The sequence below is a fragment of the Astyanax mexicanus genome, chromosome 1, assembly GCF_023375975.1.
Source record: "Astyanax mexicanus isolate ESR-SI-001 chromosome 1, AstMex3_surface, whole genome shotgun sequence".
NCBI lineage: Eukaryota > Metazoa > Chordata > Actinopteri > Characiformes > Acestrorhamphidae > Astyanax > Astyanax mexicanus.
Window position 1 is genome coordinate 79,433,619 of NC_064408.1, and position 20,011 is coordinate 79,453,629.

The 20,011-nt window shown below is 38.0% G+C and overlaps 2 protein-coding genes across 3 annotated transcripts; both read left to right on the top strand.

Moving 5' to 3' along the window:
* Window positions 1–416: 416 nt before the first annotated feature.
* On the top strand, window positions 417–5,618 carry myct1a (myc target 1a). Its single transcript, XM_007253898.4, has 2 exons — window positions 417–746; window positions 3,675–5,618. The coding sequence occupies exons 1-2, from the start codon at window positions 692–694 to the stop codon at window positions 4,256–4,258; spliced, it is 639 nt and encodes a 212-aa protein (XP_007253960.2). The 5' UTR covers window positions 417–691; the 3' UTR covers window positions 4,259–5,618.
* Window positions 5,619–7,285: 1,667 nt separating this feature from the next.
* serac1 (serine active site containing 1) lies at window positions 7,286–18,832 on the top strand. Of its 2 annotated transcripts, XM_007253899.4 has the most exons (18): window positions 7,286–7,721; window positions 9,541–9,631; window positions 9,744–9,780; window positions 10,053–10,195; window positions 10,467–10,556; window positions 11,464–11,595; window positions 12,077–12,198; window positions 12,301–12,429; window positions 13,971–14,084; window positions 15,555–15,717; window positions 15,939–16,089; window positions 16,180–16,321; window positions 16,433–16,533; window positions 16,623–16,720; window positions 17,392–17,574; window positions 17,681–17,824; window positions 17,976–18,137; window positions 18,324–18,832. In XM_007253899.4, exons 1-17 carry the CDS (start codon window positions 7,635–7,637, stop codon window positions 18,107–18,109), a joined length of 2,061 nt encoding a protein of 686 aa, XP_007253961.2. In that variant the 5' UTR covers window positions 7,286–7,634; the 3' UTR covers window positions 18,110–18,137; window positions 18,324–18,832. The 2 variants fall into 2 exon arrangements, with proteins under 2 accessions (XP_007253961.2, XP_007253962.2); XM_007253900.4 differs by lacking the exon at window positions 9,744–9,780 and having other exon boundaries at window positions 7,648–7,721.
* Window positions 18,833–20,011: the final 1,179 nt, after the last annotated feature.

Here is a 20,011-nt window from a genome sequence, read left to right on the forward strand (position 1 = left end):
ATAGTTACTACAACATACATAATCTCTCAAACACAAATGTCCTGTTATGATAACATATTACACAACATGGTACAACAAAGTGCCAGTAAAGTTTGTAATGCAGGTGAATTTAAAGATTGGGTACTTTTTTGGGGGATTCATTTATCTTAGTCACTATGAACTGCACTGATTCTAATGTTAGTGCTGGGGGTTAGGGGGACTAGAGAAAGTGTTCATATATGTGATAATATATAGCAAGTGTCTGTGATTAGCTCACACAGAGGAGAAGTGGTGATGAGGAAGTGATTACACTACCAATCCCTTCCTCTCCTCTTCTTCTGTCCCCTTCCCTCCATCCCACAGGAACCCTGCAGCCAGCAGATAAGCACAGCCCACTGCTAATTTTACACAGGAAACACAGGAAACGTGACAGTGAAGTTTTCCTTTCTGACAAACAGAGCGAGGCCGGCCTTGGAGGAGATCCTGTGTGTCTCTGGGCTGCACAGAGGAGAGAGAGAGAGAGAGAGAGCGTGAGGGAGAGAAGAGTCACATACATGCGGCCAGAGACGCACAGAGAGAAAGACAGAAGCTGTCAGAAGAAGGAATAAAGAAGAGGAGTGGAGGCGTGAGGGAGCTGGAGGAGCCGACTTAATGTGTTTATATCACCTCTCCTTTTGACTGTGTGTGTGTGTGTGTGTGTGTGGACGGAGTGATGGCCGATAACAGCACTCATCCCATTCTGGAAATACTGCAGTCCTTCGGCCTGAGTAAGACTTTAATAATCTTTAATAATCTTTCGCCTTCTCTTCTCTCTCTTTGATTGTTGTTGTTGATTTATTTTTGATCGTCGCTCCCTTTTTTAAATTATTTTACTCTTTTTCTGCGCTATATTTTTTACCCCTTTCTCTCTCAAAACACTTTTCCCATGGCTACTTTCACTCTTTTTTTCCATTTTCTTTCTCAATCATTTCTGTTTCACCCTCAGAGCATTCTCTTTCTTTCTGTTTATCCAGAGCTGTGGAGAGTTAAAGCTGAGTGTGCACACGCTTTTATTATGGATATGAAAACAGTAGCAGCTGAGTGTTTTTCTAGAGTGACCTGCAAAAACACTACAGAGCTTTTTTCCACTCTGTCTCTCCAAATGCCATTTCCAGATGATCACAGCCCTCTGGTCTGTGGTTCCAAGCAGACTACATAATATTCAGAATCAAGGGAAAAAAGCAAATAGTTAACCTCACGGCTCTACATTTTTTACAAGCATTAAAGATAGTAAATTATTAAATGAAAAAAGGCATTTTACAGGATTCCTGTAATTTCTATGTAGATACACATGCTGCATTTAATTTCAACTAATTATGTGTTAAATTCACCTTTATTGTCACCGAACCAAACCTGAACTCTAGAAGTGTAAATCTTACTTTTAAAATGCAGATTAGAGCCTGGCCATATCTGAGGATTAATATATTTATCAGCAAAAGCCTCACCAGCAGCAATGTGTATAGTACTGTTTAGTCAATGCTGTTGGCTGAAGTTATACTAATTATACTAACTTTGTTGTGATTTGTTGCGTTGATCTTAAAACTACTAAGTATTTTAAAGTAGTAAACTAGTAGCTTTAAAAAAAGTAGCTTTAAAATTTTTAGAAAATGCATCTCCTAAAACTCCTTTAATTCAGTGACAGGGATGTGCCAACCATGTACGTACACAAAAGTTTACATTACTCAAATTCATACTAAAAGAAGTTATTTCCACTTATTTATAATTGAATAAGTACATTAATATTTCTTATTTAATCAGATGCTTATGGGTTATTTCTGTTTAAGTAACTGACTGTTTAAGTAAGTGACTGACAGGCCTATGTGGACAAAGTATTGGGATGCATGCTTATTCAATGTTTTTTTTCTATCTCTTCCCAAAAGTTTCACTTCTCCTCCTGAGTTTTTAAACAATATAGCCAACACGTGGTGTTGTTACGCAGGGTGCCAACAGGTTTATGTTTATGTGCTCCATACAGACATATTCAGTTAGCAGTACTTTTCTTACGGGGGTAAACGAGCTGTGTGTGTGCATTTGCACATCTATATCAGCAATGAGTGCAAGTTAAAGTAGCAAACATTTGAACATATAGTGTAAAATTGAACATGTAGTGGTGAGTTAGGGAGGAGAGACACGCCCACTATGCAAACACATGATATTATACATCATATATATTAAGTTATTTGGTATTTTGGTGTATGTGCAGTTTAAAATATTGTACATTAATGATTGATGGGCTGACCGGCTGGTATGAAATAAGCTCTAATAATATAGTCACACCAATTATTATGTAATCTCCAGAAACAGACCAATAATGTGTTGTTTAACTGTAAACAGTAAATACACAATTTAGTATTTACATTAACTCCAAATATATTGAAGAATTGGTCTCATGCAAGTATGAGTAGTATTTCAAGTATTTGTTTTTTAGTTATTTACTTAACTTATTTAATTAACTTACACAATTCCATGCTTATGCTGTATATAAGCTATGTATACTTAATACAGTACAAGTAGGTTTTACAGTGTGGTAATAATCACTAAACAGAAAAACTAAACTAACATGCACTTAGACCACATTCCATCTGGAATGGCACTTTCCTTTCTTTATAAAAAAGGGATGGAATAATCCTGTGCCCATATTAACACCATAAACTACACCAGGATGAAGCATTTCACGTCAAATACCTCAGCAAATGAGATCAGCAGGAACACAACAGGAAACCTTGTCAAAATTTCAACTATTTTTATTGCCACTGAAGGAAATCACACTATGCCTTCTATCATCACACAGTAAATATGCTGATTAACAAAGCATCAAGGCACAATACCCACATTCCTGAATGACCCCTCATACGTCACACCCTAATGATCTATCAGAACCGGATAGGTGGAGATACTGGTAGAAATAAACCCTGCTGACCTTTTCTGGAGAATGTGAGCAATAGAAATGGGACATTAGCTGAGGCAGTTAAATGACAATGGAGAATGGAAAATAGACACTTCACTCGTGGTCTAACACCCCTGATTTTAATAGACTGAGACTAACAATGGTGTTTATTTAAGTGGCAAAAATCATATTGTGTTATTTTAGAATGTTGTCAAGATTTTGTGTTCCAAAAGGGACTTTAATGAAGTCTTAAAATAGTATCAAAAACACAAAGTCAAAAACATTAATTTTGCATTGTTGGTCAATTTTATTAGGATTTTGTCCCACAATGTAATAAGCAGCCATCTTTTAAAAAATAGTGTACTAAAATAAATTATCTTATAGTCTCTTATCTTATAGTCTTCACTATATGCCAACTTTATGTGTGGTCAATGTTTTTAAAACATATATTTATTAATTTTGGAGAATTTCTATTGGTTCATTCATCATACAATTTTGATACTATGTAAGAAAAAACTGTCAAAGGTTTATGTGTGATAGTAAAGATTTATACAACATTTGGCTGTATATTTCTTTTTCAGAGCAGCGCAAATAAGAAATATGTGCTTACATACTGCTGCATGCATTGTTCAGTGCCCATATTTATTAAATTGAAATGCAGGAACTAAATGATGAAATGTACTCTCTATCTAGATTTACTACATAAATTTACTACTTAATTGAACCATCAACCAATTAGTAATTGTTAATAATCTCTTCTTCACCTCAGGGGATCTGATCCTGGCCTTCTGTCTCTCCATGGTGGTTGGTTTGGTGTTGGGTGCCCTTGTTTATTTGACCCTGACCTGGATGTCTCGTCGACGGGCCTCTGCTACCATCACCCGCCTGCCCTCTTCTCGCTCATTCCGCTCCTCATCCTCCTCTCCACGCTCCCGCGCCGCCTTCAGTCGCCACAGCAGCGCCTACGACCGCCGCAGCAACAATAGCCTCGCCAGTGCAGCCTTCTCCTTCCACCGACAAGCCTCATGTTCCTCACCCACGGGCGACCAGGCCGACCTGCTGGGCCGCAAGTCCAGTTTCAGAGCATCCACCTTCCACCCGCTGCTGCAGTGCAGTCAGATCGCCCGGGAAGCTGAGGAGGGCAGCCAAGGCAGCCTGCCTCGTACCCCCACCCTCACCAATAACCCCACCACCACCACAGGTTCCACCACCACAGTCAGCTCCATGGTCACCCCACCCAGAGCCAGACCAAGACCAGACTCTTTCTGGGGAAACAGTGGCATGAGGGGCATCCAGACTCCCCCACCCGCCTACGAGAGCATCATACGGGCATACCAGGAAACCTGCACTTGAGCCATAATGACAGGAAGTTGGTCAGCGGACAGTGAGAACATAATGGCAAGACATGGTCTGAAAGAAATTAAATATGGTGGACATGACAGACTTTTGAATTAACCAGATATTGGAGAGTTTCTCTGAGAGTTTTTCATACCCAAACAGTAAATACCCATGGTTCTCCTCTCAGAATTAAAAAATGATTACATATATATTTTTCAAACAATATAACAGGGTTATAAATGAATCAAATCTAAGAAGAGTGCTTGGGATATTTACCCTTCTGCAGAGTTTTCCCATGCCTGGCTATCATATTTTAGGGCTGTGTATATTTATGTGTGTGCAAAACAATGAAAAAAGAGACAGAATGAGACTAACGGCCATGGCACACTGACCCACCGTCCAGTCCAAAAACAAAGTATGAATGGGGAGAAGAGCATTCTGTAAACTGTGACATTCTAGAACAGTGTGAATGATGGGAGAGCATTCTACATCATGAAACGTGAATATGGGAAGAAATTACAACATTGTATAATTTCAGTGTGAATACTGAAGGACATTCTAGAACTATATGAATGGGAACATGTTCTACAATAGATTCAGGACATTATATACTATTTTTGTGGGAATACAGGAATGACATTCTATAAGTATTTAAATAGGGAAAATTCTAAAATTGTCTACACAGATCAAATTATCATATAATAATTAGTGTCCATGTGGAAGAACACTCTAGAACAGTCTGGAGAGATCAGATTATCATATAATAATTAGAGTGTCCATATGGAAGAACATTCAAGAACAGTCTGGAGGGATCAGATCATCATATGACACACCAACTGATTATTTTGTTATTTGTTGGGAAACACTTGGACACTGTGATGTGGCCTGAAGACTGTTATTATAATCTTCCATCACTGGGTGAAATTTAAACTGGACATAATGTTTTTACAGAGACATTATTCAGAATAATTGTTGCTTCTTTGTCACAAGACTGTAGTCAACATAATGTATGATTGACTTTTAACAAAGATACAAAACTGTATTGTATTGCCTTGATGTGTTTTCTGTCTCTCAAAGGAAGAGATAAATTATTAAACATCATATCAAGCTGCTACAGTTCATAAAATGTCATGATTAAGTGTGAATTTATGCTGAGCTCCATATATCTTGGAAGTCTGATGCTCACGCTGGGAATGGCATCACACCCAATTCCCTGCAATCCAGTTGGTCAGCTTTGTTTACCAGTGTTATATGGCCAATTCATCCAACACATGTCCAAGATTTTCAGTCTGTTGAATTTGTAATATCCAGACTTCTGGCAGTAACTGACTGAAAATAAATTGAAACCATGTATAAATAAATACAATTTAATGTATCATTGTTTCTTTATCTTATTCTTTAGGCATTTTGAGGTGTGAATCTTGTATGAACAATCATACACTGTTCACTCAATATTGGCTGTAAATACTCTCAAAGCTGAAAGTTTGCACTTTTTGCTCATATTGATTTTTAACTTTAATAATAAATCAGGACAGTTTATCTAAGGGTTTTCTAACAAAACATGACAGTGTGGAACATGGCATTAATGATGCACACAGCCAGGTGGCTACAGATGGCCTTCACTCTCTGGATTTCCCTTTTCCTAGAGGAAGGAATTCTTTAACAGGCCTGGAATGTTTTTTAACCTCATGTATGTTGACCTCTACCAGCTGCAGAAAGACGTCATTAAAAAAGTTCAAATTAGTTTACATGCAAGTATCTCTGAAAACAGTGGGTTTAAGGGAAGACTCCACTAGGGGTTGAATCCCTGTGTTTTAAGCCCTCTTATTAGGAAAGTTGCCAGCACAGCAACCAGCATATCTAAGGCTATGTTCACATTACAAGCCACATTGCTTAAATTCAAATCTGTCTCTGAAACGCCTCACATGCGCAGAGTGATACCTGTATAAACATCGCCTTCCTCACCAACAACAAAAAAATGTCATATTTGAGAGACGACTTGTAGCTTTCAAATGGATGTGTTAGCAGCTCATATGTGGAGCATCTTTTGCTGGAGTGGAGAGTAAACAGCTGGTCTGAAGTACCTGCTCAGGTCGAGGAGGTGAACAGCTTTTGCTGTTTTTGCAGCTACAGCTGCACCAAGAGATGTGTGGGTACAGGAGAAAAGCACAAAGTGCATGCTCCAAAGCAAAAAGACACAAATTCCATTTTCACTGTTCACCTTCGTGTCACATGTCCATGGATTGGATACATATTCGATTTAGGGCCACATATGAATGTGACACAAATCTGATTTGGCCCGTTCACATAGCCTTGAAAAAATCTGATCTGAGCCACATTGAGCAAAGAAAAAAAAACAGTTTTGAGTCAGTTCAACTTGGTAATGTGAACACAGCCTAACAGCAGTGGCACACCATCCTAAAGCATCCAGCACATCCTAAAGCAATTGGAACACCAACATTTACTTCTTACAGCATCTGGCACATAAAACGGCACATTATAAGGCAGCCAAAACCAACTGTCACACCTGTAAGCAATAAGTACACCAAATGCACATCATAAAGCACCCAGCAAATTTTGAAACACTTGGCACACTAATCAGAACACATTAAAGCTGTTGCATGTCTTCTGACATATCCTAAAGTTGGTTCTGGTTGAAGGAGCGGCTGCTTTAAAATGTAATAGTTACAGTGCTGGCTGCTTTAGGATGATCTGGTTGAAGGGCAGGCTGCTTTAGAATGTAATAATTACAGTGTCGACTGCTTTACGATGTGCCGGTTAAAGTGCCGGCTGCTTTAATGAAAACTGTTTTAAATCGTTTTGAATGTTCAATGTTTTATATTATTTACGGTAATCACGTGTCTCTGCTAAGTTCCTGTTTATATAGCGCTGGGCGGTGTTCAATTTTGCACCCGTTGGCAGGCACGAGCCCATTCTCTGCGCAGCGATTGGACGACTGCTTTTGAGTGTTCGATCCCAGCCAGTCTTAGCGCAAGAAGTCTGTCCCAGCTATCCAATCCGAGCACAGGAGGGCGGGATTTGTCGGAATACGGGTGGCGTAGAGGCGCCGCTTGTGTGTAGAAGGTGCGCAGCGTGTGAGTGGGAAGGTTTTAATAAAGTGGAAATGTGATTTCTGACCCTAGTTCACACTGTTTACTTCTCTTCACGAGGTAAACAATAGTGTTATCGTCTCTGTCGGGTTCAGTATTAGGACTAAAAGCTGGAGAGAACTGCTAGCTAGGTAGCTAACGCTAACCGGTAACAGTTAAGATAGGTTAGCTATGCTTAGCTTAGCTGGCGCTAGTTAACAGTGAAGCAGGGGGGCTTCTGTCTCTCTTCTGTCATTAAACAGTGAAGTTACAGCTAGTGTTAATATTACTGTAGTACACGGATGACTGTCAGTGTGTTCAGACACCCTGCAGCACCACACCTGCAACATAGATCTACACGAGCTCATCTGACAACCTTGACAGAGAATGTGAGTGAATTCCTGATTTCTCCTCTTTGGACCTCTATCTGCTGCGTTAGTATACTATAATGTTTTGTTTAATATGGGTGCACTATTTGGTGTCTGTTAGATTTACCTATAGGCTTGATTTTGTACAGTGGTTTGACCCTAAGCCGCACAACTATAATGCACTTTATGTCCAAAAGTACCTAAAACTATTCCAATGAGTCAATTCAGCTTCTAAAATCTGCATCACCTGCTGATAGATGCACAGAGCTGATTTAATCATCATGAAAGACACTCTGGAGCAATCCACACAAGGGCACCATGCTCAGTGCCAGCTGTGGGACAAGGTGGCATATACATCTCTGGAGAAAAATAAGAGACCAGTTTCTTTGATTTTACCAAATTGAAAACCTCAGGAATATAATCAAGAGGAAGATGGATGATCACAAGCCATCAAACCAAGCTGAACTGCTTGAATTTTTGCACCAAAAGCAGTGTGTAAGACTGGTGGAGCCAAACAAGCCAAGATGCTTAAAACTGTGATTAAAAACCAGGGTTATTCCACCAAACATTTCTTAAATCTTAAACTTTATGAATATGAATCTTGTTTTCTTTGCATTATTTAAAGTCTGAAAGCTCTGCATCTTTTTTGTTATTTCAGCCATTTCTCATTTTCTGCAAGTAAATGCTCTAAATGACAGTATTTTTATTTGGAATTTGGGAGAAACGTTGTCTGTAGTTTATAGAATCAAACAACATTGATTTTTCGCAAACATATACCTATAAATATCAAAATCAGAGAAACCGATCCAGAAACTAAAGTAGTCTCTTTCCATTTTCCAGAGCTGTAGACTACCAGCAGCAGGCTGTGGAGTAATGTAACTGGATTTTTGTAGTGATGGAGCTTTATTTGCAATGTTTCAATGACTAGTGTAAAGTCTTACCAGCCCAGCTCATGACGTCGGATGACAAAAAAAATAATACTGTTAATGTGCCTGCAGGGAGAATAGTATAGTCTTTTACTGCAGCAGCAAAGTGGAACACACCCCTCTTTAATAGTCTTGACTTCAGGAGAAATTTGAAATGGAAATATCTTGTGCTATTCTAAGTTTTCTTGAACTCACAGACCATTTCCCCTTATTTTAAATGTGTGAGCTGTTTGCTACACATTAGACTTGGCTTAAAGGAGAACTCCGATGTGAAATGGATTTAGGGTGTAGTAAAACATGAGTACAAGCTTTTGTTGAATAGTCCACCTCCGCTCACCCCCAGCATTCTGAAATGCAGCACCTTCAGCCAATGCTTCCAACAGGCTCACAATGCTAGCGATAGGAGCATGGCATTACCCATGCAAATAAATCACTATTTTATACACCACTGCAAGCTCAAAGTAGCTCCACACTTCACTGGTATAATTCTAAAGGCCTTTTTAAAGACATTTTTAAAACAAGGCACTGAGAACTTTGAAAGTGCACAGATATTTTATTAAAAAACACTGTTTATACACACTGTACCTTAAAGTAGTTCTCCAGGCATATTGAAATGAAGTCGCGATAAATTGACTGATGAGCACAAAAAATAGGGCTGCAACTAATGACTATTTTAGTAATCGACTAATCTGACCATTATTTATGGTCATGCCCTCTATTTGTACTTTGTACTGGTAAGGCTACTGTTGGGAAAATCGGATAAAATCTCTTTTTCAGAATGCTGTTGGTAAATGGGGGTGAGCTATTCGACAGAAGTTTGTACATGTTGTAATGTTTTACTACTGGCCATTTCACATCGGAGTTCTCCTTTAAGTGAGTAATTGATTAGTTTTAATAGATTGTTTTCCCTGCAGATGTCTGTGGCTGCTTTGCGCTTGATCCCTTGCCGGAGGCTGAGCACTGCTGGTCCAGGCGTGAAGAAAGTAATTCAATGGAAAGATATTCGTAGGTGTTCCAGTATTCCTCTGTGTAATTATTTTATTTACTACATGCATAGATTTGTAATCTATTGTTACTTAGTAAGTCTCTTGTTTGGTCCTGTCTCTTTTTTTTTTAGGGAAAATAGCTAAAGTAACTGGTGCCATTATAATGGGGTAGGTTTAATTGGCTATATCTGTTTTGTCTTTGCAAGTCTAAAATTAGTATTATAAATGTTCTCCTGCTGTTTTGGTGTTTATCTAAGTTCTATTGATGTTTTGATTACGATTATTAATGTATTGAAATATATTCAGTTATTATTATCATTACTATCACTAATATATGTTATACTATATTGTCGTGTATGTAATATGCCATGTTTTGGTAATGCTTCTTGTTACTGCCTGTTCTTAATGAATCTAACATTGTACCGCTTCTGTTCACACAGCGGCTGTGTTTTTATTACTTATGAGGTCATCACCCTGAACCAGGCAGTCACCATTGACACTCGGGCTATTCTTAAGGAGAAGCAGAAGTCCTATATCTACCTGACCCCAGGCATTAGGAAAGAACAGGATTCACTCAGTTCCAGTACGCTCCTGCTTTTATAACGGTCAAAGTTTTCATAGATAACTGTATTGCACAAGAACTGTATTTTTCAAGACTTCAAAACTTCTCTGAATGATGTTTATAGTGACTATTACCAAATGTACAGGGTGATCATATTTCCAATAGGTGAAAATGTGTAGTAACACAGCACAGTTTTCTAATGTCCAGCACTTATTGTGACACAATGCTACATGGACTAAATATTATGTAATGTGAGTTGAAAATGACTCCAGATTGTTTTACTATTTTTCAGGTCTTACTTACAAAGCCAGAAAGGAGCTCCATAAAGCAGCAAGAAAATTTATTGAAATCTCATCTCGTGTTCTTCATCATCCACTAGACGGTGTGTTCTGCTTGTTCTTGATTTTAGTGTATAGTGTAATAGATATTTATTTACATGTCAGGTTTGAGTGTTTGAACATTTTTAACCACATATACTTGAAATTGTTGTCTGATTTATTAAGCTTAAACATATTAGAACAAATTAGGCAGTGGGCCACCTACTAACTGAAGTTTATTCCTGAACACTGTATGGAGTTCCAATTCTACAAATAGAATTTAGGAACAATTACACCTTTTAAGGCAACAGCACAAATTTACACTTTACTTGAAAGGTCAGTCTGTTTAATCTGATGCACTTTCTCTGTCTCCTCCCACAAATGGCTTAGTAGATCAGCCCATCTGTGCTCTGAAGAGTCTCAATCTGTTGATCAGATTCCGTTTTCGAGTTGTGACATTCACAACCTCTGCACATTCTTTAAAAGCAAACCCCACAGGAAGAGCATCATTGCACATGCTGCAGTTGAAAGGCCCAGTTCAGAGTTGAAGGCTGACTGTTTGCTCAGGAAACACCTGTCTAGCATATACTGCAGCTTCCTGTATATATCTATAATTTTGTCACTATAACTGTATAACACATATACCACCTACTTCTGCAGAAAGCCCCAGACCTACATTGAACTTTCACCTCGGGATCTGCATACTGTGGTTAATCTGCTGCTGATTATTTTTTTATAGCTTTGCATTTGAGGAAGTCAGGTTTGAATCTGTTGAGTAGCTTTTAGTTCACTTTTAGTTGTGTACTTTGTAGCAGTAGCTGTAAAATAGAATCCATTTCCTTTCTGTGCAGTTATTCAACACAATAGTGTTTTTTTATTAATTTCACATGAAATATCAACTGATTTGAACTGGAATCTGGCCATTACTGTGTAATGTATTGCTGTTTAATTGGTACAACATGTTTCTGTTAGATCGTTTAAGCCATTTGGATGCAGACCCTCATGAATGTGCCCTGTGGCTGCTGCTAAAGAAGACCCGATCTAACATTTGGGCGGAGCGACTGCAAGCAGTACAGGACCTGGCACACAATCATCACTGGCAGGGTAAGCAGGCTTTATGTGTCTTTTTTTTTTAATGGACAGAACATCCCCACATTTACCATCTCATTTCTGAAATATTTTGTCAGTTGATTATTATAAAAGTCTTTAACTAAAGTCATTAAACAGAGGTTCACTTACTTTTTCTAGCCTCCAGTGTGGATGTTTACTGAGTTTTCTGCACATTGTGTGTATTAGTGCGTTATTTTTGATTGAGTAACAATTGGATCAATCAATCTCAACACACAAAAAAAACCTTTTGTTAATATCACACAAAAAGATTAAGCACTAGTGTTATAAGCAATCAGTGCATAAGTATAAGAAATGTTACACAGCTACAAGTCAATCAGATTTAAACATTCTACTGTCTTCTCCCACATTTCTGTGATTCAATACTCTTTCATTCATAGTACAGTGATTTGTATTCAGTTTTTGATCCCTATGTTTGTTACTGTATGGTGATTTATTGGTTTATTACCTGTCGCAGATTACCAGTACCGGACAGCAGCACAGGCTATAGACCAGCGCACAGCTATAGGTCTGGCCCGTATGCCTCAGGTGGACCTTCGTTTTTTTCTTCCTCCTCCTGCACTGCCTGAGGTGGAGGATGTGGGTATCTGTTAATGTTCATCATGCATGTTATTGAATTCTACTAATGTGTAACTATTAATCTGCTGTGTGCTAATGCTTGTGGTATAATTATTCTGTTAGGAGTTTCTAATAGAGGATGGACTGAGGCAGCTGCTCGCTTCTCTGCCCCAGTCAGAAGTGGATCAGTGTGTGCAGTACTTCACTTCCCTCGCACTAAGAGAAAGCAGCCAATCACTAGCATCTCAAAGGGTGAGCAACAATTCACACACTCTGGTGGACATTAAGTCAGTTTTCCCCTAAAAAAAAGAACTGGTACTAGTTCCCTACAGACAAGCACATTAAATTCATGATTGTGAAACGACTACATCAGTCTGAAAGAGTGGCGATGTTGAAACTGCAGTTTGAAAACAGAAGGGTTTTAAACTGCAGGGACACTATGGCATCCAAAAAGCTTGCACTAATTTCATCATGTGCACATTTCACTCCGTGATTCTCTTTCTCACAGGGTAGTCACATTTACAACACTTTGAGAATGCCAGCCTGGCAAAAATACAGTACCAATCAGTTTCGTAAGTTTGGACACATCTTCTCATTCAGTATTTTCTTTATTTCTTTATTTAATGCAATTTCTACATTGTAGATAAATATTAAATACACAAAAACAGTAAGTGAAATTACATAGTACACAAAGAAAGTGTTATTTTTCCACAATCCCCTGACCTAAACCCAACTGATATGGGTGATTTTAAGATTTGTGATGAGCTGGAGCTGCGCGCGTGAAAGAAAAGCAGCAACTATTGTCCAGCACCTCAAGGAACTTCTTCAAGACGCTGAGAAAACTATTCCAGCTGATTACACTGAGATTAAAATATCAAGAGTGTGCAGATCTGTCCTCAAAGATAAATGTGCTACTTAGAATATTCTAAAGTATAAAACATATTTTGGTTTGTTTAACACAATTTGTTTACAAAATAATTTGCATGTGTTCCTGTGTAGCTTTAATGTCTTCAATATTAAATTCACAGTGTAAAAAAACATTAAAACAAAGAAAACACATTGAAGGAGAAGAAAAGTATCAATTTTGACTGGTACTGTATTATTGTGTTACTTGAAGTTAGTTTCATAGTACCCAAAATAAATTACACAACAATTTGTTTTTTAATTCAATATGAAATTTTGCATTTTGGTGAAATAATTAGTAAAAGAAGTAAAAGTACAAATGTATCAGATCACAGATCTAAAAATGAAAAGAAAGGGCGTGTTCAGCAGAACATGAAGTTAAACAAAGAAACTGAACTCAGTAGTAATAAATAAATAATATTGACTAGTAATTAAATAGTAATGACTAAAATCGTCTGGAAATATAATAAAGTAGATGAAATTAGAAACAGTTTGAAAATAGCCAACGTTTTACTCTGCATTTGTGACAATACATTATTTAGGTAAGAAAAGGTGGAGAAATCGCAAACAATAAATGTGTAGAGTAAGATGGCATAATTGGCTGACATTCCATATTTTACTTTAATACTACACAGTTTATGCAGCTGTCCCTCACTGGTTACTTGTTTACATGCTCTGTATATTGCTGTGTGTAAAGCATACAGTTGATCAGTGTATTAAATTGTATCAATGATGCCTACAATAACAATAACATATAATCATAATGTTACTACTATTTTTTCTGTCCAGTGACCCAAATTACTACAATGGCAATGCATAAAGTCTTCAAGAGCCTCGAAGTTTGGATGTGTTCTTATGGTGTCTTTATTGTGGAATTTATGTGATTGCAGGGTGGGCTGTGGTGTTTTGGGGGGAATGGATTGCCCTATGCTCAGAGCCTCACTACCATTCCCTCTGAGAAGGTGGAGTCTTTTTGTCTGCAGGCCCTGGTGCAGCACTCAAAGGTGAACTGTACTGTAGTTTTAATTCCTGAACTAAGAAAATTGGAAAATGCAGATCTGATAGCAGTGCTTAGCAGCTTTTGGAAACCGTTACAAAAACCTCTACAGTCTGAATCAGTTAATAATAAATCATACCCTTTGAACATTTTCACATTTTGCCACCTCACAACAACAAACGTATTTTATCAATATTTCAAGTGATAGATCAACACAAAGTACAAAAAGATACATGGTTTTCAAAATTTTAAGCCAATAAAAATCTAAAAAGTGTGCCATGCAAAACTGTTCACTATTCCTCCTTTACTCTGAACCCCTAAATAAAATCCAGTGCAATCAACTGTTAATGGAGTACAGCTGTGTGTAATTTAGTTTTAGTATTAATACAGCTGTTCTGTGAAGGCCTCAGTGGTTTGTTAGAAAACACGAGTGAACAAACAGCATCTTGAAGACCAAGGATCTCACCAGAAAGTCCAGAGTTGTGGAGAAGTTTAAAGCAGGGTTAGGTTATAAAAACATATCCCAAGCTTTAAGCATCCCAAGGAGCAATGTTCAATTCATCACAAAAAAAATGGAAAAAGTATTCTACACCACAACTCTGGTCAGAGAAACGGCCATTTTGGCCTAAATACCAAGCACTATGTGTGCTCATCATTCTGAATACACCGCTACCACTGTGAAACATGGTGGTGACAGTGTCAAGCTGTAGGTATGTTTTTCTTCAGCAGGGAAAGAGAAGCTGGTCAGAGTTAATGGGAAGATGGATGGAGCTAAATACAGTTCAAAAGACTCGAGACTGGGATAGAGATTCACCTTCCAGCAAGACAATGACCCTAGACATACAGCCAGAGCTATAGTGGAATTATTTAGATTAATAAATATTCATGCATTGCAATGGCACAATCAACATCCTGACATAAATCCCATTAAGCATCTGTGGCAAGACATTAAAACTGTTCACTGATTCTCTCCATCCAACCTGGCTGAGCTTGAGCTATTTTGCAAAGAAGAATGGGACGAGACAATGTGCAAAGCTGGTGGACATAGCCAAAGACTGTAGATGTAATTTAGAAAAAAGAATACATTTGCACGTCACACTTTTCAGATTTTGGACCGTCATTTATGTCTGATTGATGTCTAATCTGTTTAATAAGGTTTGATCTGTTCCTAATTGTGTTGAATCTTGAGACTTATTGGAAATATAGTAACTCAGGCACATCTTAATACATATTTGTGATCATACTTGTATTTATCACATATTGTCTATTGCACTTATTGTCTGTGTACCTTGTGTTTTGTCTATTGCCTATGTCTATTGTTCCAAGTCTTTAATCTATTACTGCACTAGAGATTTAGTCTACCATTGTTTCACTTCACTCTACAACTTCCTGTGTCAGTTTATTGATGTGGAAGTTACGTTGAATTGAATTGTATTAATTTTATTTTTTACATTGTTTGTTTTCTCATACTGAGTAGGTCCTGAGTCATTGTGATCACATAGTGGCCAATGGAGGGCTGCAGCTTTTACAGAGAGTCTATCAGCTTCGACAGGATTCTCAGAAAATTCAGCGGAACATTGTGCGCATCATTGGGAACCTTGCACTGAAGGAGAACTTGCACACAGCCATAGTGCAGTCAGGTTTGTCTTAGTCGTGGTCTTATGAGCTAGATTTACTATTAACATGGGCAGTTTGATGTATATTTGTGTGCTAAGACAACCACGTCCTCCATGTTCTAGTTTATACTGGTCTGCCTGGAAAAAGTACATTTTCATTCATATGGACACAACACAACTGAACATATTGTTATCTTCTTAGGTTTTAATTGATGCATCTTCTTCTTCATTCTCCTATGCTGTAGGTTGGGTGTCTGTCCTGGCTGAGATGGTTCAGTCTCCTCACATCATGCAGGCATCCCACGCTGCCCGTGCTTTAGCCAACCTGGACAGAGACACAGAGGTGCAGAAATACCAAGATGGAGTCTATGTTTTACATCCACACTGCCGTACCAAGTAAACGGTCTACACTTACTTCTTTATGTCTTACTCATTCAACAAAAATGAATAATATTTCAACTTTGTCCTTCTTTATTTCTTATTCAGCCAGCCCATTAAAGCGGATATTCTTTTTGTCCATGGCCTTTTGGGAGCTGCTTTTAAGACATGGAGACAGAAAGACTGTGATTTGACAGAGGATGAGAAATCTGTGGGAGTACGAGAAGACTACACAGAATGCTGGCCTAAGGTAGAGCCCATGTCTTGGAAAGACAAATGATATAGTAACATTTTACACAGTTATGAAGTATTTACTGATTAAATTTTCCTTTCATATCTACTCCCATATTATTTTTCGCAGTCATGGTTGGCAGCAGACTGTCCCAATCTCAGAATTTTGTCTGTAGAGTATGATACTCATCTCAGTGACTGGAGAGCCAAGTGCCCTGTTGAAAACCAGAGGTAAACACAAAGAATTTTACCAAAAATGATTTGCATAAAAAAAACTATGGTCCTGTGAATTCTGTTCTTAAATGATTGTGTCTTCAAAGAAAGTCCTTGGTGTATCGGAGTGGAGAGCTGCTGAAAAAGCTGAAGGCTGCAGGAGTTGGGGAAAGGCCTGTAATCTGGGTGGCACACAGTATGGGAGGTTAGTTATTGGTGGGTCATTAATGAAACAGCATTCATCACACACATTATCCTTTTTAGATGTGAAGCATCTCATGACCCCAGCTTGTAACACCCTCATGTTTACTTAGCTGAGGATTGTCAACCAGTGGTAGCCAACTGCTTTTAGCCAACTTTTTTACGTCCCAATTACATTGTGTTTTGGTCTAGGGTAAATAAATAAGTATACTAAATAAAAATATATGAATAAAAGGACTGGAGGCAGAGGTTCTGGTGCAAAAGGAAACCAGAGTCTTTACAATTGACAAATACTAAATTAAAATACAAAATACAAGTGGGCCACAAAATTAAAGTGGATTATGGACAGTACCAAAGCAAAGAAAATAATAAAAGTGCCTAGCCAAAAGAATGGTGGCACCCGCCCATTATCTGCTGTGTATAGACATTATGTTACCTACATGCTGAATAATGTAAGGCCTCATCCGGTCCAAGCATGGATGTCATTGGTGGGCTGTGCATCTATCAGGGAAGATCTATTGGGCGGCAGGGCGATGTCCACCCACCAAACCTAATCAGAAAAATAGAGAGAGACAGAAAGAGAGAAAAACAGGGGAAACCATGGTGTTCATTTTATACCTTGGAGCCATGCACAACTCAGTTAATGATACTTTATTTTTTTTGTCCATGTTTTAGGTTTGCTGGTGAAAAAGATGCTCTTAGATGCCTCCAAGGATCCTGAGCTGAGTCCTTTGGTCAAGAACACAAAAGGTGTTTTGTTCTACAGTGTGCCTCACTTTGGCACATTCATGGCAGAGTATTCAGTAAATGTGAGATATCTGCTTTTCCCCTCCATAGAAGTGAAAGAACTCTGTCGAGGTTTGATGCGCTTTTATTTATTGATCACAACTATCTAACATTTTTATTTTAACTGTGAGAATAGCTAAAGAAATTTAATTCTTTTGAAAATTTTCCACCCTTGCAGACTCCCCAGCCTTGCGAGATCTGAATGAGAATTTCATCAACATTGCCAAAGACCAGGAATTCAAGGTCCTGAGCTTTGCAGAAACTCAACCCACATCAGTTGGCCCAATGATAAAAATGACAGTGGTTCCTGCCCAGTCAGCAGGTAAAGCAGCTCTTAACTTTGAAAAAAAATTTAATTTCTTGTCCTTATTACTATATAACATTTATACACAAGTCATTAATCAATTTAAGAGTTCTTTTTTCCCCTAAATCCTGAATTTGTTTTACAAATATTTTCTCACTACTCCCTTCAGATCTGGGTATTGGAGATCTGATTAAAGTGGATGTAGATCACCTCAACATCTGTAAACCTGAGAAGAAGGACACATTTCTCTATAAGCGCAGCTTACAGTTTATTAGAGATTCTCTTGGACAGATACTCCACTGAATTCTTCCTTCATTGTTTAGAACCTCAAGTAAGTTTTTTTTTTTAAATGTCTTTGTTATTCCTCCACTTGTGTAGAAAAATGTATTGAGACTGAGGGACAAAATAATTATGGACCTTCTGTATAACTTTTAAACCGTTTTGAAACCATGGTTACTTGTTATATAGCAGTATATAGCATTTTTATCATTCATTTTATCTGTTTCTCCCTGGTCAGGATGCGAGTGGAACGTACACAGAATCAAATTCAAGAACACCCCAGGACAGGGTGTAACTCCAGAGGGTACCACTTGCACCCGTTAACTCACAGCATAACACTTGCAAGGCAGTTAGCATAGCTGGTTCAACAAGTTTGTATTTTTAATGGGAGTACCACGAGGAATCCAACAAGGACACTGAGAAAACTGGACAACCTGGATCTGTGCAGTGCCACCGTAATTTTTATTAATTAATTTTACGAAGACTGCATCTTCTAACCGTTAACAGTTTATTTATTTGTATTTATTTTTTAAATACCCCACAGAAATGCTGACTATTAACAATGCCTTTTTTGGAACTCACTAGCTATTTCTGGGAACCCTACCTCAAATGTACAGCCTCAAAATTATTTTGATTTTACAAATCCAGTATTTTGATCTGTACCTTTCCTTACCTTTGATATAAAAAAAAATCCCACAAAGCTTTATCAACATGTCATCTCAACAAATAAAGTGTCAGTCTCTTGGATTTAACTGTTTAGAGTGTACAGTTGCTTGAAACTGGAAAAAGAACACTGCACACCAACCCAAACCTTCAAACTGTGAAGCATGGTGGAGGTGGGGGCATCATGGTTTGCTGCTGCTTTGTTGCCTCGGCCCTGGACAGCTTTCAATCAATGAGGGAACAATGAATATAAAGGTAAATTGAAACATTTTTACAAAAGAATGTAATGGAATGAGCAGCAGTCCATGATGTCAATCTGAATAGATGCTTGAGCATGCAACAAGACTCAAGTTTACTTATTAAAACAGGAACAGTATCGCTGTTTGTGTTTAGTCAGATTCTGTTTGTCTGTCTGTAATTACAACATAGATAATAAACAGTAATAAATGCAGAAGACCAGGTACTTTTGAAGGGTTCCCTTACGTTTTACTGGGGTGTGTGTGTGGACCAATAACTGACATTGGGTGAGCTCTTTGTAAACGCATTGTATGTATGTTTTATGATCTTTTAAAAATAAACATGACAAATCACAAAATATCATAGCTGATTATGTTTAAAAGGGTATGCAGGATATGACCATGAATCATCTCGATTTATTAAACAAAAAAAGTGACACTTAAGTTATAAGTATTTTTAATACTTATAATATACTCATTATAATTATAAGTTAACACTTTACTTGAAGCTGATGTCCTTAAATTTTGGCATTAAAGGGATTGAGAGCAAGATTGAGGGTAAGAATGGGTAATTGCACTGAGCATGTGGAATAATCATTTTAATCGGCGGGTGTGATGCAGTCTACTTTTAGAGCGGATGAATCCGATTCTAGGATATGTTCAGTCAACATATTGGGTAAGAAGCTAACTACGGCAGCTACACAATGTTACAGGCAAAAAAAATCCACAGCGTTTTAGAAGCTGTGTAAAAGCCAAATAACTGAAAAAGCTTTTGCCTGTTTAACACTTTCAGACCACGGAGTAATCCCGGTTTTAGCGCGGACTTTTCTTTGTTTTAATATGAGTGAATGAGCTACTGAGGTCTATGTTTCCCCTACCGAAATCTCTATTTCTCCACCAGCCGCTCGCGTTCAGTAACGGTACGTTTACACTGCAGCAATGCGGCATTGCTGCCAATCGCTTACTCCACCACTCAGCAAGTTTATTAAAATCCATTCTTTAAACGGCCGGTGAACCCTGCTAAAAT

Excerpts from the sequence above, each read along its gene's own strand:
- serac1 (XM_007253899.4), top strand. The coding sequence starts at position 7,635 with ATGACTGTCAGTGTGTTCAGACACCCTGCAGCACCACACCTGCAACAT. Across the intron at positions 12,199-12,300 it reads CACTGCCTGAGGTGGAGGAT|GAGTTTCTAATAGAGGATGG; the intron begins GTGGGTATCTGT and ends TTATTCTGTTAG. Across the intron at positions 12,430-13,970 it reads AATCACTAGCATCTCAAAGG|GGTGGGCTGTGGTGTTTTGG; the intron begins GTGAGCAACAAT and ends ATGTGATTGCAG.
- myct1a (XM_007253898.4), top strand. The coding sequence starts at position 692 with ATGGCCGATAACAGCACTCATCCCATTCTGGAAATACTGCAGTCCTTC. Across the intron at positions 747-3,674 it reads ACTGCAGTCCTTCGGCCTGA|GGGATCTGATCCTGGCCTTC; the intron begins GTAAGACTTTAA and ends TCTTCACCTCAG.